Genomic DNA, 17,647 nt, shown 5'->3' with positions numbered 1-17,647 from the left:
AGATCAGCTCGCCTACCTGCATCACTAGTGCATGCGTGGAGTCACAGCCATGCACGTGTCCATCACATTCTGGGCAATCGAGCGCAAGTTCGCTACCTCCAGGCTTTCTGGGTCAATCATGAAGCCTTTTTCGTTCCAGCCTCGCACGTTGCTGCTCAAAAGAAATGCAGTTCAGAGCCTTATCCCCGTCATTCTTTGAACAATCAACATGGCTTCCATGAACTCAACTGAACATAGTTCTATGACTCAAAACGAAAGCGAGTATACGCGCGATGGATTCATGGGACAAGAAGTACTGGAGACTCGGCTGGTAATTGGGTTAGATTATGGTACCACATTTACTGGTAAGAACTGAGTTAAGGACACTGATATATGTTTGCTGACAACCAAATTCAGGCGTAGCATATGCTACTCCGTCTGGTGCGCAATGCGCTCTGGACCAGATCGATGTCATGACCGACTGGGGCCCGCAGATGGACAATCACGACAAGGTCCCGAGCGTGATCTCATACTCCCGACCAAGTCAGGCCACGGAGCAACAATGGGGGAGTAACCTCAGTGCCGACGCAGTATCCATGGTACATACAAAACTTGAGCTAGGTTTGCAGGATGTACTGGGTGAGCTTGATATGACCCTTCAGGTTTTGGACGGCATGATGGATCTCAACTTCGATGCAATGATGATGAGTAGAGGAAACCAGGATCTCCCGCCATATTCCCACAAGAGTCCGGAGGCGATCGTGACAGACTACTTGACAAAGGTTTTCGAGTGGCTAGAGCAAGAAGTGGAAAAGTTTGGCAGTGTGCTGAGGAAGCATACCGCTACGGACATTGTCGTCACAGTGCCCACTGAGTGGTCTTACATGGCTATGAACTCAACCTTTCGAGCGCTCTCCAAAGCAGGCTTCAACCAATTGAACTTTCCGAAGCTAGAAGAGGTGATGTTCATCACTGAACCCGAGGCTGCAGCTCTGTACACCGCACGCTACTATCGGGATGAGAAGCGGGAAGAGTTTCTTAGGGAACGGGAATACTTCATATTGTGCGATGCCGGGGGAGGTACAGTAGATGTAGTCTCTTATCAAGTTCAGCGACTGTATCCATCACTTCAGCTTGATCAAGTCGGATTGCCCACAGGCGAGAAATGCGGCTCGATTTTCATCAACCAAAAATTCAAGGAGTGGATACGACTATTACTCGGCGATGAGGAATACCGAAAACTCGACCCCAATCTCGATATAGGAAAGAATGCCTCCCATGCCTCTGAAACTCCGGCTATGAGAGCACTCATGAAGAAGTTCGATGCTCTGAAGAAGCATTTTGGCATGGACTCTCGCGATCTCCGTTTGACATTGCCAGATCCGGTGCAAGATCTCAACATTCCCGGGAGAGTTAATCAAGGATTGATCACGATCCCGAGGTAGGACTAAACGTATCCAGTCTGACCATTACTGACAACGGGTAGAAAGGCAATGGAAAACTTCTTTGATGCTTGTCTCATTGAGATCGTCAAGCTAATCAAGGAGCACATCAGAAGAATCGAATTACGAGGTAGTCGTCCCAGAGTAAGCACGACTTGCGTTTCATGTCTGGCACGCCTCTGATGTTGAACACAGAATCTGTTTCTCGTCGGAGGTTTTGGAGAGTCTGAATATTTACAATGGCAAATAGAGGATACACTGAAGGAAGAGGGGTTACTGATGAAATTTCGAAGGCCACACGAGTCTTGGACAGCGGTGGTCCAAGGCGCAGTAGTCTGTGGAATAGAGAAGAAGGGTACCCAGAATCTGAAGAGAACGAACTCTTGCCGGCATAGTTATGCTATCTGCATGGACGAGCTTTTCAACAAAGTGCATCACCTCGATGAGGATGCATTCCAACGCAACGGGACTGCTCAGGCCCGGTCACAGCTCATTTGGCTACTGAACAAAGGAGACCTGATTCTCTCTGATGGGCCTCGCAGAGTGGAAAAGGACATTGACCTGAAGTTGACAAAATTCAGACAGGATACGCTGAAGGTGCCTATCTTTCGAAACTCGAGTAATGAGGAGGAACGACCGACACGTTTTGGGAATGCGCAAGATGGTAAGAAAAGTGGCAAAGCTCCAAAATAGTGACTGACTCCAAAGCAGAGCTTGAGTTAGCATGCGAACTGGTCATCGACTTGTCGAAAATCCAGCTTGAGCGCAATCGACCAGGCCGAATTCGAAAATTTGGCACAGATACCTCCTACCAGGCTACAATAAAGCTAGTGTTGGAGTTGGATTGGGACGTCCTGGAGGCTTCCATCTGGTGGAGTGACATGGAACTAGCAAGAAGCGCTGTTAAGTATTAGCAATAGCACGTCGAGTCCAATGAAACATTTCCCGATCTTGTTGAGTACCTATGTCTTCTTGCTTTTGCTTCACTTAACTTGTTTGAAGGGCTCTCGAATCTTCCCCCATCAGCCCGAAGTAGACATATCCTAGTACGCAGCGCATCATCACAGCCGTGTGCCTAGGAAACCAAGTCAACCTCTTGTTCGTGTGGCTTTCAATTTGCGTCAGCCTTTCGAGACTCGAAGAGGACTGCGCATCCACTCGTTCGTATTCGCAAACAGAGCTGAGCCTGGTCCTCCAATTTCGAGCCGCAGCAAGGCCGCATCAGGCTGTGTGCAGCGCGCAGCCCTGTGTGACCTTGCTGCAACCTTTCAAAGTCAATATCATGCAGGTGACAAGAGCCAAACGTGTGGCGGACGCTAGGTGCGCCCTCGGCCTTTACTGCGCACCCGCTGCATCGCCCATCCGTCTGCAGGTCTCGTTGGCGACGAGAACCCTTTCTTTATACTTAGAAGTTATAGACTGTTAGAATTTCAAGTCTCGCTTCGAACACTAAACAAAATATTTCTTGATATCAGTCTTTGCCTTCCCTAGGTCGCTTCAGTAAACACTGTCTTCTCACACTGCCTGTAAATTACTTCACAATGGCGGACGTTAATCTGACCGCGCAATACGTCTTTACAAATGAATTGATCGGCTCGTCAAAGTCCCTGGCGTCGACTTCGCTCAACGCATCCATCATCGTAGTATCATCCAGTCCGGGCGACAGCAGTCTATGGTACTTCACCGAAACCGACGTCGACGACTACTATCGGCTCCACACTGTACAGAAGGGCGACTACAACGCGCTTGATGTCGACAACTACTACGGTAGCAATTCGATCGACCTACACTTCTATGCCGTACAACGGCGATCTGGACAGTACTGGCTGCTCAACAAACAGAGCGATGGGAGTGTAAAGGTCAGCAACAACTTTACAGGCCCGGACATTTATCTCGACATTGATGAAGGGAGTTTGCGACCAACACTCAGAGCGCAGGATTCTCCAGGGCAACACTGGACGTTCAACAGCCCTGATGCCACCTCGACTGCCGTGGATACAGCGTCAGCAACTGCAACGTCAGCGACTGCAACGTCAGTTGCAACGACTACACCCGTTCCTTCAGGGACCACATCAAGCACCATACCTTCAAGCACTTGCACATCCGGATGTTCTGCAACCGCTGCTCCATCGAGCTCCAAACGGCTATCAAAAGGGGCTATTGGAGGTATAGCAGGCGGCGCCATCGTGGGATTGATCCTAATCATTGGCTCGATCTGGCTATGGCACAGTATGAGAAGCAATAGAAACAACACCGAAATAAGGCTCAGGAGCTTGAAACCAAAACCGATCATCAACGCGTGAGATCGAGGTATTGGAAAGGATAGGCCGATTGATATGACGTTGACTGACGAAGTTTTCTTATTTTGCACGATAGACCGGATACATCTCTTTCCACGTTGTCTTGGGAGTTGGTTGATATGGAACCTCAAAAGCACTAATAGCCTGGGCATGTATATCATGTGTTTTTACGCGTCTAGAATATTGAACATGCAAAAATGACGAGTCGATGAGTCAAGATCTGCACTGTGTGAGAGCATATAAATACTTCAACATTGAATACAGTCACCGTAACTTACCACTATGTGCAAAACCTCTCTTGATTCACAGTCTCATTGATGAACGAGCGAATGGGAAGGACAACCGCAAGTGACGCGTCGCGTGAAGGAGAGAAGTCGCGCTGATCCGTGCAAACATCGTCGACGTCATAGTACGAAAATGCTGTGCTTTGAACACACTTAGAACGAACACACAACAGACCCATCCCCAAAGTATGTGGAGTATACATGCGGTTTATCACAGTACAACTTTTCGGCTTATGATTCAATGATGTCCAAAAGTGCAATATGCTTCATGACAGCAAGATCTTGTATTAAGTTCTATCAAAAGTGAAAACCCATTGCTGAACGTGGACACCGTAAAGTATGCGGAGAAAACATGGGTATGTGAAATGAAACAAGCGTCTAAGGCATGGTCCTACCTGAACTGATGAAAGTGACGAAAACGGGGACTGTTGTGTTTACACCTGGGCCAGAATCTTGCGCTCAGGCTTGTCAGTCTTCGCCTGTGGTGCTGGGGTGGGGTTGGACTTTGGTCTACTTGTATTTGGCGTCGGCTTTTTTGTTGGCTTCGTTTTCAAACTCGACGTCGTCTTCGACTTCATTTTTGATTTTGTGTTGGAGACGACTTTGGGATGAAGCTTCGCGCTCGTCAAACCGTTAGTACTACCACTAGCCACCATCGCCTCTGGTTTCGGCCTGCTCTACGGACCCGAACTCTTCAACTTTTGCACTTGAGGATACTGGTCGACGCCGTACGTCGAGTTCAGAGTCACATGTCCGGAGACACTGCCATCCTCGAGTCGAATCCACGTCTCAAGCTCGCTCTTGCCGAGCTTGTCTTCGTCGACAACAATCTGGCGCGCGCCACGGGTCCAATCAGTGTAGCCACCGTAGCCAGAATGTCGATTGAAGCAGAAATTTACGCCATTGCCATTGGTAGGATTTGTTGGGAGATTTTTGGCCCATTTCATACACCAACTGAAAAGGATTAGTACACATCGCCCCAACTCACGACGCTTTCAGGGAACACTCACTCTATGCCATGGTCATGTCCGGAGAAGACGCCCATCAGTCCTTGAGTCTCGACGAGCGCTTTCATAAAAGGTCCGTCGGCGCCGTTGTAGTTGCAGTTGTTGCCACTGCTATCACAAACATCGCCTTGGTGGCCGACGAGTTCTTCGTTTAGGCCTGGTTCCGTAGTAGACGTACGGCCGCCGTGCTTCTGGAATGCTTGCATACCCTGTACAGGGATGTGAACGAAGGCCAGGCTAGGGATGACGCGGTTGTGCTGTTGATTGATGCCATCACGAGTGTCACGGAACCAAGAAACGACCTATCAAGTCAGCATATAGTTCAGAGAGAAGAAAGGGGCATCTCACTTTCTCGTCAACCCAGCCTCCAACAGGGATGTCGTCGCCTGTGGGGTTGAAGACTCGACCACCCTTGCTGTCGAAGAACCACAGCATCATCTCCAGGCTCGGGTTGTCGCCACCAGAAGAACTATATACCGGGACATAGTAGTTGCTCGTGCCGACTTGATCATGCGCGCCAGGGACAGACGACGTCGTGAACGAGAGCTTCTTACCGTTCTTGCCTTTGACATTGTCCCACATGTACTCAGACGTAGAACGAGTGCTGCACGTCTTGCTCATGTCATGGTTGCCAAAGGTCGCGGCGAAAGGTAAGTTGCGGTTCACGAGTGGTGACACCATCTGATCGATGAGAGCGTTGCTGTTCTCTGGAGCGACGAACTCGCAAGAAGTGAGATCGCCGTTGAGAACAACCATGTCAGGCTGCTCGTTGTCGATGACTGAGTACATAACGCCGATAGTTTTGGGATCCGCATAAGGACGATTGCGTGCCCAAGTGGCTGATTTGTGTTAGTATGTGTTCCGCATGTCTGGATATGATGCGTGACTCACGCTCTCCGAAATGCAGGTCGCTGAAGACGGTGATGGAGAACTTCTTGTCAGCGCCGAATCGCAGGCCAGGATAGTTGAGTTCACTGCTCTGACCCGACTCGGCCATTGGAGCAGCGCCGATAACGGGAAAGAGTAGCGAGAGCAGTTGCATGGACTTCATGATGATTGTGGAAGTAAACCTAGTGACAAAGACGGGTACAGCTCGCAGTGGATGACTGATCGAGAGTTGGAGAAGGTGAGTGAGTGTAAAGAAAATGAGATTGATTTTGAGAACTTGCACGATAGGGTATGAGTGAGGAAAGCGCGACGCAACCGGTGATAACGTCGGGCCGCCATGGTGAAGGCGTCGCTAATCGGGTATGGGAAGGCACGCAGGCTGGAGAAACACTTTGACCTGGGGGAGACGACAGAAATACAGACACAACTGTGGATTGGAGCTCCAGGCGATTTGATAGAAAGCGCAATCTATGTTAATTCCCGGCATCTAAAAAACGCACAAAGTTACGACTTGAACCAATCAATCCCGTGATTATATCAAGACGCCCACGAATAAACGCATCGTCTCGTACAAGGCCTATTCTTTTTTGCAACTATACTCGTGACATCACACGAAGCATACAGCTATTCTTCTTTCTCTGGCAAGTCTGATACCCTTGGAGTGATGGATTTTATCAGCATAACGATGGGAAATATCGAATCTTGAGAGCAAATGAGTTTGATACAGCGAGTGCTGAAGAGGAGTGAGAAATCAGAGTGGAGGTATGAGAAAAGAAGAGGTATACAAAAGAGAAGAAGGTGTCATCCACATCATATTGATTCTGCCCACGTTCCGGTTCGTATCAACTCGACAATCTTGAAGTTCTTGATGAATTTAGACATGCTCGCGCAATTGAGGATGAACAGAGGTGGTAGTGACGGAAGCCGAGGCGTTCGCACCACAACCTCCGACATCCCGCGACTAAACCATCTCGACCTCTCATCTGCACGAAAGCTCCGCAGCCCATCAGCTCGTCCTAACTGTACCCGCCACCACCCATTTACCTACCTGTCACGCTCTTTCCCCATATAATTTCACACCCAGTCGCTCCTGCAAATCCAATTCGCGGCCTCGGTGGCTGCGCATCCGCCCGCAATGGCGACACCAACACCATCATCAGACGGCATGATCATCGGCACGAACTCGCGCCCCAGCAACCCCACACCACTCTCCGCACCCCAAGAACAGCAAGTCCGGGATCTATACTACAAGAACGCACGGTCGAAATGCGCGCAGGAGATTGAAAGTGCGTCTCCATGATTCATTCCCCAACCACAACCACGATCACCCTCTCCACCACACTACACCCTCCCCCAACTACCCACGACACCACAAACACCCCGCTAACCCAAACTCCAGCATTCGCCGCCTGCGCCCTCGGCCGCACAATAACCATGGTATGGGCCTGCCGCGCCCAAAAACTCACAATGAACGCCTGCATGCTGCAGTTCCAGACGCAGGACGAAATGGACAAGGCGCGCGCCCAGTGGTTCCAGCTCGCCGGGGAGCGACGAAAGGCGCGCGAGGATCATCAGCAGCGGCTGGAGGACGCGAGGCACAAGCACAAGGAGTGGTGGAATCTGGATGAGGAGGGGCGGACGCAGGGGAAGATATTAGAGGCGGGGGCGCGGAGGGAGGAGAATAAGGTGGATGATAGGGGGGTAAGGAGAGGTGGGGTTTGGGGTGGGACATGAGAGGTGTGGAAGATGTGAGGTCATGTGGGCACGAGTGCTGCGAGACATGTGGTGGAAGTCGTGGGAGAGCAGGCAATTGAGACAAAGCAACCTCTTTGAATCTGAGGTGAGGTGGTCGGGTTCACGACACCATCATGGCGGAGGAGGTATCCGTGTCTTTGCGAGCACAACCAGGAACAGGTGTACGATACTGTGCAAAAAGCTGTAGCATTTCAAGAAGCGCACGACGATGAATCGCGCGTAGAAAATACTCATTTCTGGTATACCCTAACCAAGACCCCATACAAAACGCCATGAAATGCTTTTCCCCATACGCCAACTCCATTCTCAATCTCTCCCCATCACCCTCACGCGTTGTTCTCTGGTCTCAACCCCATGGCCTCTTCAAACTCATCATCATCCGCTTCCTCCTCCTCCATACCCCCCATGGCCGTATCCGCCTCAACAGCCTCCCCACCCACCGGCCCCCCAACCCCAAAGTCGACGGGCTCGTCAAACTCCCTCCCAAGATCCATTTCCTCATCATCATCCCCATCGCCCTCAACCTCCTCCTCCCACTCTCCACGCATTCCCCACCCAACACCCGTAAAGCAATACCTCTCCGGCGGCAGCCTAACGCCAAACTCCCTCTCCACCCTCGGCAACGCAATCTTATTCCTCTCCAGCGCCATCTCAGCCATATACTCCTTGGGCAGCACGCCCTGAAACTGTGCCTGCGCCCTGCCCCCGACCGCCGTGCGCAGCGCATTCAAGCTAACGCCCTCATCGACCTCCTCGCGCTTCTTCTTGCCGCCCGTCGAGATGTTGGGCACGGGCGGTTCGTACGCGAGCGCGTCGCTCAGGACGCCAGATGTGTATCTGTACGCGAAGTCGAGGAGCTGCAGGGGTACGCGCTCCGTGTAGGCGGTTACGCCCATGTGCGCGAGCACGAGGTGGAGGAGGCGCGCGTCGCGGGGGCGTTTCGAGGTGCCTGGGTCGGTGAGGGAGGTTGACGGGAAGAGCGTGGGGGCGGAGGTCGAGGTCGATGCGCCGTTGGGTTGTGACGCGGGTTGCGAAGCTTGTTGCGAGGCTTGTGTGGTTGGGGGACTGGGATTTGCGCCATTGGTGGTTGTGGCAGGTGGTGTGGAGATGCCGTTTGGCATGTCGGCGGCGGGCGATGCCATGGCGGTGGGTTGTGGGTTGTGGCGGAGAGCACGGGTCGGTGTTGTGTACTTTGATGTTGGAGTGAGGCGCGTCGCGAAGTTGAATGCGGGCGGAGGTTGAGCTATGACCGGACTTGGCGCGGCTCTACGGTAGGGCTGAACTAGGAGGGATTGTCTGGGGTGAGAGAAGAGCGGGATCGTAGTGATTTGTGGAGACTAGTTTCGTCCAAGACTGAGAGCGGAAGAGAACACAGGATGCTTCACATTGCATCTGTATCAAAATTGCGGTAATTTCTGGCTAAGGTTTGCTTGGAAAGGAAGTATTGCATTCCTTCGGAACACTTTTATTACGCACGTGTACGTGTAGTTTCTTTACATGCGGTTGATAGACCATGGCAACCACGACAGTTGGGGTAACCTACATTGTTTTCTTAAGCACAGGTGCCTCCCCGTCGTCACCAGTTTGTTTTTCCCCCTCCTGCGTTGTGATGTTCTCGGTCTTCTTGGCCGCTCTATCCACCCCGACGCTGTGCTCATCCGAGGCATTCTGCAAGAGTAACTCTCTTAGGGTCAGCAAGCCCAGCATAGTTCCTACTCCCATCACGCAACCACGTCCCCATTCACATTCCGAGCCGTGTACAAGTTACTTGTATATTTTCCCGTTCTTACCGAACGCTGCGAATTCTCCCGGATTATGGCCTTCTCAGATGTTGAAATGTAGGGGTGGAGGCCATCGGCGAGGTGTGTGGGTCTACATCATATGTAGAAATTCTTCTCGCCCTCATGACCGCCTCGTTTCGCAACTCTTTCTTGACTCATTTGGCACCAACACTCATATCACCCCGTGCGCGAAATGTATGCGTCTGCCATTCGTCGCGTGGCGTTGTCTGAAGTCTTTGTGACGCGTCATTTAATGTCCACGTCTAGGAAGGGCTTCTAGGGTTTTATAGTTTTTGCCACTTGTGAAATCTCGCATTACCTTAAGAGTCAGTGAAAAAAGAGAGATCGTGTCGCAGTTCAACATACTATTTTCTTGTCGTGCGCTTCTTGTCTTTCTTCTGGATCCGGCGCATAACATACTCCTCCAGCGTCTGGTTCTTCTCAGACGCGCGTTTCTCAAGCTGAGCCTTCTCCCCAGCTCCCAACTTGGCAATCTTCTTCTGTACTTTCTTCGCCTTCTTCGCCGCATCAGAGTCGCCATTTGCTTCGCGCTTGCGTTTGGTCTTTTTCGTACTCGTCGCCGCCGCCGTAATCTCGTTCCCCGACATTGGTGTAGCAGGTGTGCTCACTCTAGAGCTAATTGTCGATCCATCACTCCCAATCGTCCCCGCGATCGCCTCGCCCTTGACGAAAAACCCGTATAGTCCTCCGCGGTTGATGCCCTTCTCACGAATCTGGCTGAGCGTGCTCTCTTGTCCAGTACCAATGTTTTTTAAACTCTCGTCGAACGCGCGCATCCACCACTGATCGTCCGTTGTGTATGCCGCCTTCCTCTTCCCGAGTCCCAGCTGATCTTGCTTGTGCGCGATCAGAAGCGGTTTCTTGATCCCGCGGTCATGGTTGTCGAGAGAATGGCCAGACCCTCTCCAGCCCTGGGCGCGGAGGTATGCTTCTGCGTTCATTGTCGAGTGGGGTGTGAGAGGGGGAGAAAAGGGAAGCAGAACACTAGTGTGTTTTCCTGTCGCGATGTGCAAGCAAATTTTAGTGGGTCGAAATCTTGGCGGCGTGTGATGATCGGAGGTTGGATTTGGGTAACACCGTGCCGAGGCAGAAGTGAGCTGTCTTCACGTTCTCGAGGAACGGTCGTCTACTCTTCTTACTGCCTTGCATAAAGCTCCAAAGGAATCACACCATATTAGCGAAACGCGATCAACTCTATTCTGTATTGAAACTACTTTGTTCTCACCCGTTTCAACCCGCGTCCACACAAGTACCAAGTCAATCATCCCACCACCCTCCAACCCATAGACGCTGCGATGAAGATCGCAGATCGCACCTTTATAATTAGCGGCGGCGTCTCTGGCCTCGGCCTCGCGACAGCGCGCGACCTGCACGCTCACGGAGCCTACGTCTCACTCCTCGACCTGAACGCCGACAACGGAGCCTCCGTTGTCTCGGAGCTTGGCTCACGCGCAAAGTTCTTCGAAACCGATGTGTCAGACACAGAAGCCATCGCGACTGCCATCGCTGGCACAGTCGCATGGGTCAAAGAAACGGGCAAGTCGATAGGAGGCGTGGTAGCAGGAGCTGGCGTCGGTATGCCTGGTCTGATCGTGGACAAGAACAACGAGCCGCTGTCGATTGAGAGTATTGATTTCGTGCTGAATATCAATCTTCGAGGCACGTTGGATCTGATACGCCAGGCGATACCATATATGACGACGAACACGCCTTCGGGTGCTGACGGTGAGCGCGGTGTGATCATCATGATCGCATCTTCCGCTGCGTTTGACGGACAAATGGGACAAGTGGCGTATGCGGCGAGCAAGGGAGCGGTGGCAAGTCTGACGCTTCCACTTGCGAGAGATCTGTCAAAGTATGGGATTAGGGCTGTGACCATTGCGCCCAGTATGTTTGACAGCGCGATGACGAAAATGTTGAGCAAGAAAGTGAAACAAAGTTTGGAGACCTCGATGGAGTTTCCTAAGAGGGCGGGAGTGCCGGAAGAGTTCGCGCGGTTGGTGAGGGAGTGTGTAGGAAATGAGATGTTGAACGGGACGGTATTGCGGTTGGATGGGGCCATGCGAATGCCGGCGAGGCTTTGAAGATTGAGGATGATCAAGCAGAAGCTGGATACCTACAGACGTCTATCATCAATCCGAAATTCCAAGGGTCCTAGGCCAAAATGCTGCGCCTACTGCTTCCGCTCTGCTACTGTAACCGCCTACATGTGGCCTGCAAACGCTCCATATGAGAAGGCCATCGATCAGACTCTGTATAGCCCATTTTAGTCGCTAGGCGCTCCAGTGCATAATCGCTCAACGCTTGCGCTCTCGAATCTTGAACTTGACCCCGTGCTTGTTCGTCCCTCCCACGGAGTTGTTCATCTTGGCACGCTGCTTCTCAAGCTCCTCTTCGGCCGCTACGAGCTCTCGTTCGCGGTTCTTTGCCATCTCTAGCCGGTATGCAGTTCTTGATTGCGCTCGCTTTCTGGTCTTGTTGAAGACCTTGCCCTCCTTCTCCGCCAGCTTTTGCGCCTCCAGTTGCTTCTTCGATAGGATTTTCGGTTTCGATGCAACTGTCGTCTCGTCTTCCTCGTCTTCTGAGTCCTCAGCTGAGATGTTCTCAACGTAATCGGTGTTCGGTTGTTTTGCCGGGATGTCTTCCCCGCGTCCAAACCACGCCTCCGGGTCGAACTCCTCTTGTTCCTCCTCATTTTCAACAAACACCCGGTGCTTGCCTTTGAGACCGCTGTTTCTGTCTTTCACGGCGCGTACTTCGCCCTCTTCCATGACCAACCTCTGCTCCAGCTCCACCCTCTCCTTCCTCGCCATCTGCAACATCGTCCGTATATATCCAGCATCCTGCGTCTTCAATAGTTTCACCACCTCCATGCTAAGCGCCGTGTTTCCACGGTCAGCTACCTTCTTGCCTTTTGCATCCACCTTGGACGACATCATTTTGAAGGAGAATTCATCGGGATTTCGTTCGCGCGCCTTCTCGCTAAGGATCTTGAGTTTCGCCTTCTTCGAACGGTGATCTGCGGCCCGGAGTTTGTAGTCCTACAGAAATCAGGTCAGCCATTGTTCGTAAGAAGTGCGTTGCGTCCTGTGAATAGGTGGAGCTCTTGCGCAAAGCGCATACGTGGGTGAACATACCTTTCGTTTCTCAAGAAGACCCCATTTTTCGCGCTCGGCGGGCTGCGCGCGTTCTTTATGGTTGCGCCGCTGTACGGCATTTCGCATGGACGACATCTTGGCGGGCTGTTGGGCAGGTTGGGATGTTATGGGAAAGATGTTGAACTTGTCCAAAAATTTGGATATCGATAAGTCGCGCCAAGAGTTGCGAAAGCTAACCCAGCTCGGGATTAGCCTGGAATTTAGTATGTCTCCTGAAGACGTGAGTCGACCACAATCAACAACCACCTCAGGCCAGGGTACGGACGGTAGTTTGCTAATCTGTGTTCGTGGTGTTCTGACTTTCTTTTCACTGGCTATTGCAAATTGTTCTACGCTCGCCGCGACCCGAGATAGCAGCTAAGAAGACTCTATCGCCACGGTATGCCGAATCAACCTAGCATCTCAACTTCGCTGGCTTCGTAACGAATTGATTCTCAAGAGGTATTCGCGACCTGGTTTATCGAGGTCGTTCATGATGTCATAGACTCCTTAGGTGTGATGGAAGCCGACTCCACCACACTAGACATAGCACCCAGTTGTGTCCCAATAAACCATCGCCGGATTAAGCCATTGTATTCGTTTGAGTGTCTTGTTTTTTTGAGCTCTGAAATATCCAGTGACGACTGAGGGAATATGGTGTGAACTTCGGGCGTCTAGCCGCGTGGTCCCACAACGTATGACAGGTTTGGCCTAGACCTGATTGTGCTTCACTCCAGGACTGGCATAGCAGGCGAGCAGGTCTCCATGACACGTGAGTTTACAGTTTTCACTTTGACTAACAAGCCCAGACCTGGTATTGCTAAGTTTTCGTACACGTAGTGATGAAAATGTTGACAGATAGTCGAGATGAGCTGGCCTACGATCTAGGGAACCAAAGCATGGATATCAGACAGTTTTCCGTTCACATATCAATAGCTCAACAGAGAGATGGCTCAGAATATACTGCTGCAAGCAAGAGATCTGAGATTCGTTGTGCACATGAAAATGGATTTGACGATTCCAACAGGCAGACCAAACAACGACACCTAAAGTATAGACACACAAGCACGAAGATACCTTTAATAAAGAAAGACCCAGTACAATCTGGTGCGATTTGGATAGGGACCTGCTCGGCTCTATTAAGAGATTGCTGTCCAAGACTTTTAGTTGGTCACACCATACTCAAATTCGAGGCTCTTGCTCATTAGGATCAGGATTTTCTCTCGACTTCTTGGATTGTTGGTCGGCTGATGTGATCATGCAGGCACTCAAATTGATGGATTTGTTGTAATCTGGATACGCGCGCAGTTCAGATAGAGTTGGGTATTCCTAAAATGCCAAGACGTAACGATCTAATTCAATTTACTGCTTTTCATCCGAGAGTTGAGACTGTGTGTTCAACTACAAGCACCGATTCCAATCAACCAACGCGCGGGCGCTTCCCAAAAGCCCGGTACACTTGCATTTGGAGATTCTCTTGTCGGCGGAATGTTGTTGCACAAATCAATTTCGTGTTGTTAATCGGTTTCGAACGACAGCGGCTAACGCATCCTTGACAGATGAAACGCCAAGGTATGTTCAAACAATGCCCAGAAATTCATCTCCTTCGCGGAGAAGCACGGATGAAACATCATTGCACCGAATTCACATTCACTTCGAGATTGACGCGTAGAGCGCTTTTCTCGGGGTCTGATATGCTAATGTATGACATCTGTTATGGTATTTGACTATCAACAATTAACATGGTTCGAAATACTTGCTACGTCGTTTCCATGTCGTGTGGATTGTACCGACATCCTGGTCTGACAACGCCATGCGATGTCTCGGCAACGGCGGAAACGGCCTGACATCGTCTTGGCTCTGTCAGAATCGGGAATGGTGGAGTTCACTTGCGATGGCGCTCCCAGCTCAGGTTCAACAAGCGCTCGTACAACTCATCCCTCTAGCAATCTCCTGTCCGCCGAAGGAATGCCAAGTCGCACTGCTTCGAAGACAAGAGGGATAAGCATATGTATAAGATGGATTGATGGACCCCGTTGAAAAACAATCATCCAGCCATCCATTCATCTTCAATCCCAGTCACTCTTTCAGATCCCGGAGGTCTTCGTTTATTGCTTAATACACTCACTCGTTCAACTCAACACAGTCTTTCCCGCCAACATGAGGTTTTCACAGGTTGAGCTTATGGCTCTTGTCGCCAGCATTGCGTCTGCTCAGACCCTCAACATCCCTACCAGGGTTGGAGCCATCACCTCTCTCCCCGAGCCCAGTGTTATTACTGGCAGCTTCGATGCTGGCAATGCTGAGTTCGATCGTGGCCAGCCATGTGACTCTGACGAAGACACTGGCAGCGCCAACGCTGTCTTCGTTCTTGAAGATGGCGCGAGCCTCTCCAACGTTATCATTGGTGCTGACTCTCTTGAGGGTGTCCACTGCCTGGGTAGGTTGATGTTCCCCTGTTGTGCTAGATCACGTGCTAGATCACGTGCTGACGATTCACAGGTTCCTGCACCTTGACCAATGTTTGGTTCCGCGACGTTTGCGAAGACGCTATCTCTATTTTAGGGACGGGTGATGTAACAATCACTGGGGGAGGTGCGCAAGAGGCTATCGACAAGGTTGTCCAGCATAATGGTGTTGGCACAGTCACAATCAAAGACTACACCGTTGTCAACGCTGGTAAGCTTTACCGCTCGTGCGGCGACTGCACCAACAACGAGGCCAAGAGCCCTCGTAAGGTCATCGTCGAGAACGTCCGCGCCTACGGATTGACCGCTGATTTGGTCGGCATCAACTCCAACTTTGGTGATAAAGCCACTATCAGTGGTGCCTGTGGAACACCTGCGAAGGTCTGCCAGGAGTACAAGGGTGTCAACAAGGGCAACGGCAAGAGCTCCAAGGTCGACACTACGGACAGCTGCGGCGGTGCTCAGGGTCTTCTCGAGAGTCTCCCCGAGTGCGATGCTAGCGTCGAAGCCCCGTCTGTTGTTGCTTCCGTCGAAGAGCCCGCTGCCACTACTGAGCCCATCAGCGCTCCTGAGGAGACCGCCGAGCTTTCGTTGGTCGAGCCATCCTCTACTATCGAGCCCTCGGTCACTGCTGAGCCAACCGTTATTGCCACGCCTACCACTCTCGTAACCAAGACCTCTGCCGTTTCTAAGGAGACCGGATCTGCCACCAACGGCGTTGCTATCTACGGACAGTGCGGCGGCGAGGGATACACTGGCTCCACGACATGCGCAAGTGGCTCGTGCACGGAGTACAACCCCTACTACTCCCAGTGCATCTAAATATTGCTCCCGGGAGAGACCCTGAAGATTGGAGTGGTTAGTGTTGGATGAACTTGTTAGAATGTATGGCAAGGTTGTATTGAGTTGTAACCCACTTGGGACCTCTGAATGTACATAATTAGTAGTAATGGAATCGTTGCTCTACCCATATTATCACCGGTCAACTAACGGTGCGGTTTAAATGATATGTGTAGTAGACTGTGAAACCTGCTAGCAAATTTTGAGACCAACGTTTGAAAAAAACGTTGATGGAAAGCGACTCAAGTCATGTGTTTGAAAGGCAACTTCCGACTGTACAAAGTGATTGTGTGTGTATATGTCAAGTGCGATATTTCCCGTGAGTCTGAGTCACTTGTCACATCTCAATACAGGTCAGAGTGTTTGCATATTTACCATATGTGGTACATGTACATGAGAGGTGTGGGGTGGACACACAAAGGTCTAGACGCATACACCTTTGATTACTCAAATCCGAGTTTGTCTGGTATGCCGAGCTGGCGACTACAGTACGACTTTGACTTCTCCGATCCGATAGGTAATAAGGTATGTCTTCAGCCTTCGTCATTACAAAACTGTGCTTCTGAAAAGTGAGAAGACTCGTCATCAGATCTGAACAAAGCTAAACGTACTAGAACATCCAATAGAAGCAGACTTAGAACTTGACTGCCGATCCCTGCACATCAGTGACCGCTCTTTCTGGAATCCGGCATCTATGATCGGTCCGTTCGGCGTTTCATATGATGACGTCGACAAGAGTGAATACATCTATAGACAACAACATACCAGACAACAACACCAAATAAGGTTGCTGAGGTGGCTAGACATCACCATGTAAAGCTCACAATTTGGGATGCGCCCCTGAATCAACATTTCACGAGTATCTGGAGCTAGACACGAAATCCAGATGATACATGCAGGGCTGCGAAGATCTCGCCGATCATCACGTTGGGCATGAAGAATCCAGCCGTGCGGAAGCATCTCTCTGGTAGCTCGCTCAAACTCAGATCGTGTACGATTGGGCTCAGGTCACAAAGCTGTATACTCTACCTCGGCAGCTCAGTATATGTGTTTTGGGATGTGGAAAGGCATCAAACCTGGGGATAAGGTTGACAAGACGTTTGACGTTGATATTAGAACCCTGTTTTGGGAAGTTAACGCGAGTGATTGCTCGCACGTATCTTATGCAGACATGAAAGTGACCGGCAGTGCAGGAGACCCGATTGGAACAGGAGAAATGACTAGTCATTACATGCTTACGGCCTCGAGCAGTCCTGCCAAGAGCGTTGAGCATTGATTAGGACGGTGTACGCCTTGATACTTCAAGTGTTTGGCCAGCTTGATTAAAGGACGGGAGTGGCCGAGATTCGGGAGTACGGGAGGGGACTGCTTGGACTGGGGGTATGATCGTCTGATCGCTCCATCGATGGCATTGACCTCGTTGTGATTCGTAGCGTGATGTCGTGGGGGTGATGTTGAAAGGAGTCTGAGTAGAAGTGGGGAGGCTGACACGGACCTTGAAACACTCGAAAAATTGGAGAGTGACGCAGTGTAGACAAGTTTTACACAGGTCAAAGTCAGAGTCGAGATCCAGACAATCTCTCACAAGGAATATCCTCGCACGTAGGTAAGGTGTTGTGAGTAGGGTCTATTCATCCACTTGCCCCGGACATGGTAACGTGATCATACTGTAATTCAAGTGCGAAACGAATGACGTAGGTTTGTGGCGTCGAAGCTGGAGACTGAGATAGGGGGAACAAACTGTT

General features: G+C 50.9%; 9 protein-coding genes across 9 annotated transcripts; 5 read left to right on the top strand and 4 right to left on the bottom strand.

The window, feature by feature from the left end:
• Nucleotides 1-146: 146 nt before the first annotated feature.
• On the top strand, nucleotides 147-2,335 carry P153DRAFT_432314 (uncharacterized protein; the record flags this gene model as incomplete). Its single annotated transcript, XM_033672961.1, has 5 exons — nucleotides 147-344; nucleotides 397-1,420; nucleotides 1,466-1,565; nucleotides 1,617-2,085; nucleotides 2,133-2,335. Exons 1-5 carry the CDS (start codon nucleotides 209-211, stop codon nucleotides 2,333-2,335), a joined length of 1,932 nt encoding a protein of 643 aa, XP_033522259.1. The 5' UTR covers nucleotides 147-208.
• A 401-nt stretch (nucleotides 2,336-2,736) lies between these two features.
• On the top strand, nucleotides 2,737-3,724 carry P153DRAFT_432313 (uncharacterized protein; the record flags this gene model as incomplete). Its single annotated transcript, XM_033672960.1, has 1 exon — nucleotides 2,737-3,724. The coding sequence occupies exon 1, from the start codon at nucleotides 2,963-2,965 to the stop codon at nucleotides 3,722-3,724; it is 762 nt and encodes a 253-aa protein (XP_033522258.1). The 5' UTR covers nucleotides 2,737-2,962.
• A 622-nt stretch (nucleotides 3,725-4,346) lies between these two features.
• On the bottom strand, nucleotides 4,347-6,009 carry P153DRAFT_342786 (Metallo-dependent phosphatase; the record flags this gene model as incomplete). The annotated part of the gene is made up of 4 exons (XM_033665978.1): nucleotides 4,347-4,959; nucleotides 5,016-5,314; nucleotides 5,361-5,851; nucleotides 5,904-6,009. 4 exons carry the CDS (start codon nucleotides 6,007-6,009, stop codon nucleotides 4,683-4,685), a joined length of 1,173 nt encoding a protein of 390 aa, XP_033522257.1. The 3' UTR covers nucleotides 4,347-4,682.
• A 900-nt stretch (nucleotides 6,010-6,909) lies between these two features.
• P153DRAFT_342783 (uncharacterized protein) lies at nucleotides 6,910-7,634 on the top strand (the record flags this gene model as incomplete). Its single annotated transcript, XM_033665977.1, has 2 exons — nucleotides 6,910-7,186; nucleotides 7,300-7,634. The coding sequence occupies exons 1-2, from the start codon at nucleotides 7,036-7,038 to the stop codon at nucleotides 7,632-7,634; spliced, it is 486 nt and encodes a 161-aa protein (XP_033522256.1). The 5' UTR covers nucleotides 6,910-7,035.
• Nucleotides 7,635-7,981: 347 nt separating this feature from the next.
• P153DRAFT_358030 (TFIID-31kDa-domain-containing protein) lies at nucleotides 7,982-9,377 on the bottom strand (the record flags this gene model as incomplete). The annotated part of the gene is made up of 2 exons (XM_033666767.1): nucleotides 7,982-8,951; nucleotides 9,199-9,377. 2 exons carry the CDS (start codon nucleotides 9,375-9,377, stop codon nucleotides 7,982-7,984), a joined length of 1,149 nt encoding a protein of 382 aa, XP_033522255.1.
• A 339-nt stretch (nucleotides 9,378-9,716) lies between these two features.
• Nucleotides 9,717-10,540, bottom strand: P153DRAFT_43188 (uncharacterized protein). Its single transcript, XM_033672934.1, has 2 exons — nucleotides 9,803-10,540; nucleotides 9,717-9,755 (listed from the first exon to the last, which is right to left on the bottom strand). Coding segments are annotated over exons 1-2 (597 nt in total). The 5' UTR covers nucleotides 10,399-10,540; the 3' UTR covers nucleotides 9,717-9,754.
• Nucleotides 10,541-10,752: 212 nt separating this feature from the next.
• Nucleotides 10,753-11,541, top strand: P153DRAFT_293978 (3-hydroxyacyl-CoA dehydrogenase type-2; the record flags this gene model as incomplete). The annotated part of the gene is made up of 1 exon (XM_033663927.1): nucleotides 10,753-11,541. One exon carries the CDS (start codon nucleotides 10,753-10,755, stop codon nucleotides 11,539-11,541), a length of 789 nt encoding a protein of 262 aa, XP_033522253.1.
• Nucleotides 11,542-11,647: 106 nt separating this feature from the next.
• Nucleotides 11,648-13,056, bottom strand: P153DRAFT_43192 (U3 small nucleolar RNA-associated protein 11). Its single transcript, XM_033672937.1, has 2 exons — nucleotides 12,595-13,056; nucleotides 11,648-12,498 (listed from the first exon to the last, which is right to left on the bottom strand). Exons 1-2 carry the CDS (start codon nucleotides 12,688-12,690, stop codon nucleotides 11,755-11,757), a joined length of 840 nt encoding a protein of 279 aa, XP_033522252.1. The 5' UTR covers nucleotides 12,691-13,056; the 3' UTR covers nucleotides 11,648-11,754.
• A 1,467-nt stretch (nucleotides 13,057-14,523) lies between these two features.
• Nucleotides 14,524-16,033, top strand: P153DRAFT_367806 (carbohydrate-binding module family 1 protein). Its single transcript, XM_033668366.1, has 2 exons — nucleotides 14,524-15,034; nucleotides 15,097-16,033. Exons 1-2 carry the CDS (start codon nucleotides 14,755-14,757, stop codon nucleotides 15,882-15,884), a joined length of 1,068 nt encoding a protein of 355 aa, XP_033522251.1. The 5' UTR covers nucleotides 14,524-14,754; the 3' UTR covers nucleotides 15,885-16,033.
• The last annotated feature ends 1,614 nt before the right edge of the window (nucleotides 16,034-17,647 follow it).

This window comes from Dothidotthia symphoricarpi (genome assembly GCF_010015815.1).
Source record: "Dothidotthia symphoricarpi CBS 119687 unplaced genomic scaffold P153scaffold_13, whole genome shotgun sequence".
In the NCBI taxonomy this organism is placed as follows: Eukaryota; Fungi; Ascomycota; class Dothideomycetes; order Pleosporales; family Dothidotthiaceae; genus Dothidotthia; species Dothidotthia symphoricarpi.
Note: the sequence above shows the minus strand (reverse complement) of the source record. Positions and strands in the feature narration are given on the sequence as shown.

Excerpts from the sequence above, each read along its gene's own strand:
- P153DRAFT_367806 (XM_033668366.1), top strand. The coding sequence starts at position 14,755 with ATGAGGTTTTCACAGGTTGAGCTTATGGCTCTTGTCGCCAGCATTGCG. Across the intron at positions 15,035-15,096 it reads TGAGGGTGTCCACTGCCTGG|GTTCCTGCACCTTGACCAAT; the intron begins GTAGGTTGATGT and ends GACGATTCACAG.
- P153DRAFT_43188 (XM_033672934.1), bottom strand. The coding sequence starts at position 10,398 with ATGAACGCAGAAGCATACCTCCGCGCCCAGGGCTGGAGAGGGTCTGGC.
- P153DRAFT_43192 (XM_033672937.1), bottom strand. The coding sequence starts at position 12,690 with ATGTCGTCCATGCGAAATGCCGTACAGCGGCGCAACCATAAAGAACGC. Across the intron at positions 12,499-12,594 it reads GTCTTCTTGAGAAACGAAAG|GACTACAAACTCCGGGCCGC; the intron begins GTATGTTCACCC and ends TGATTTCTGTAG.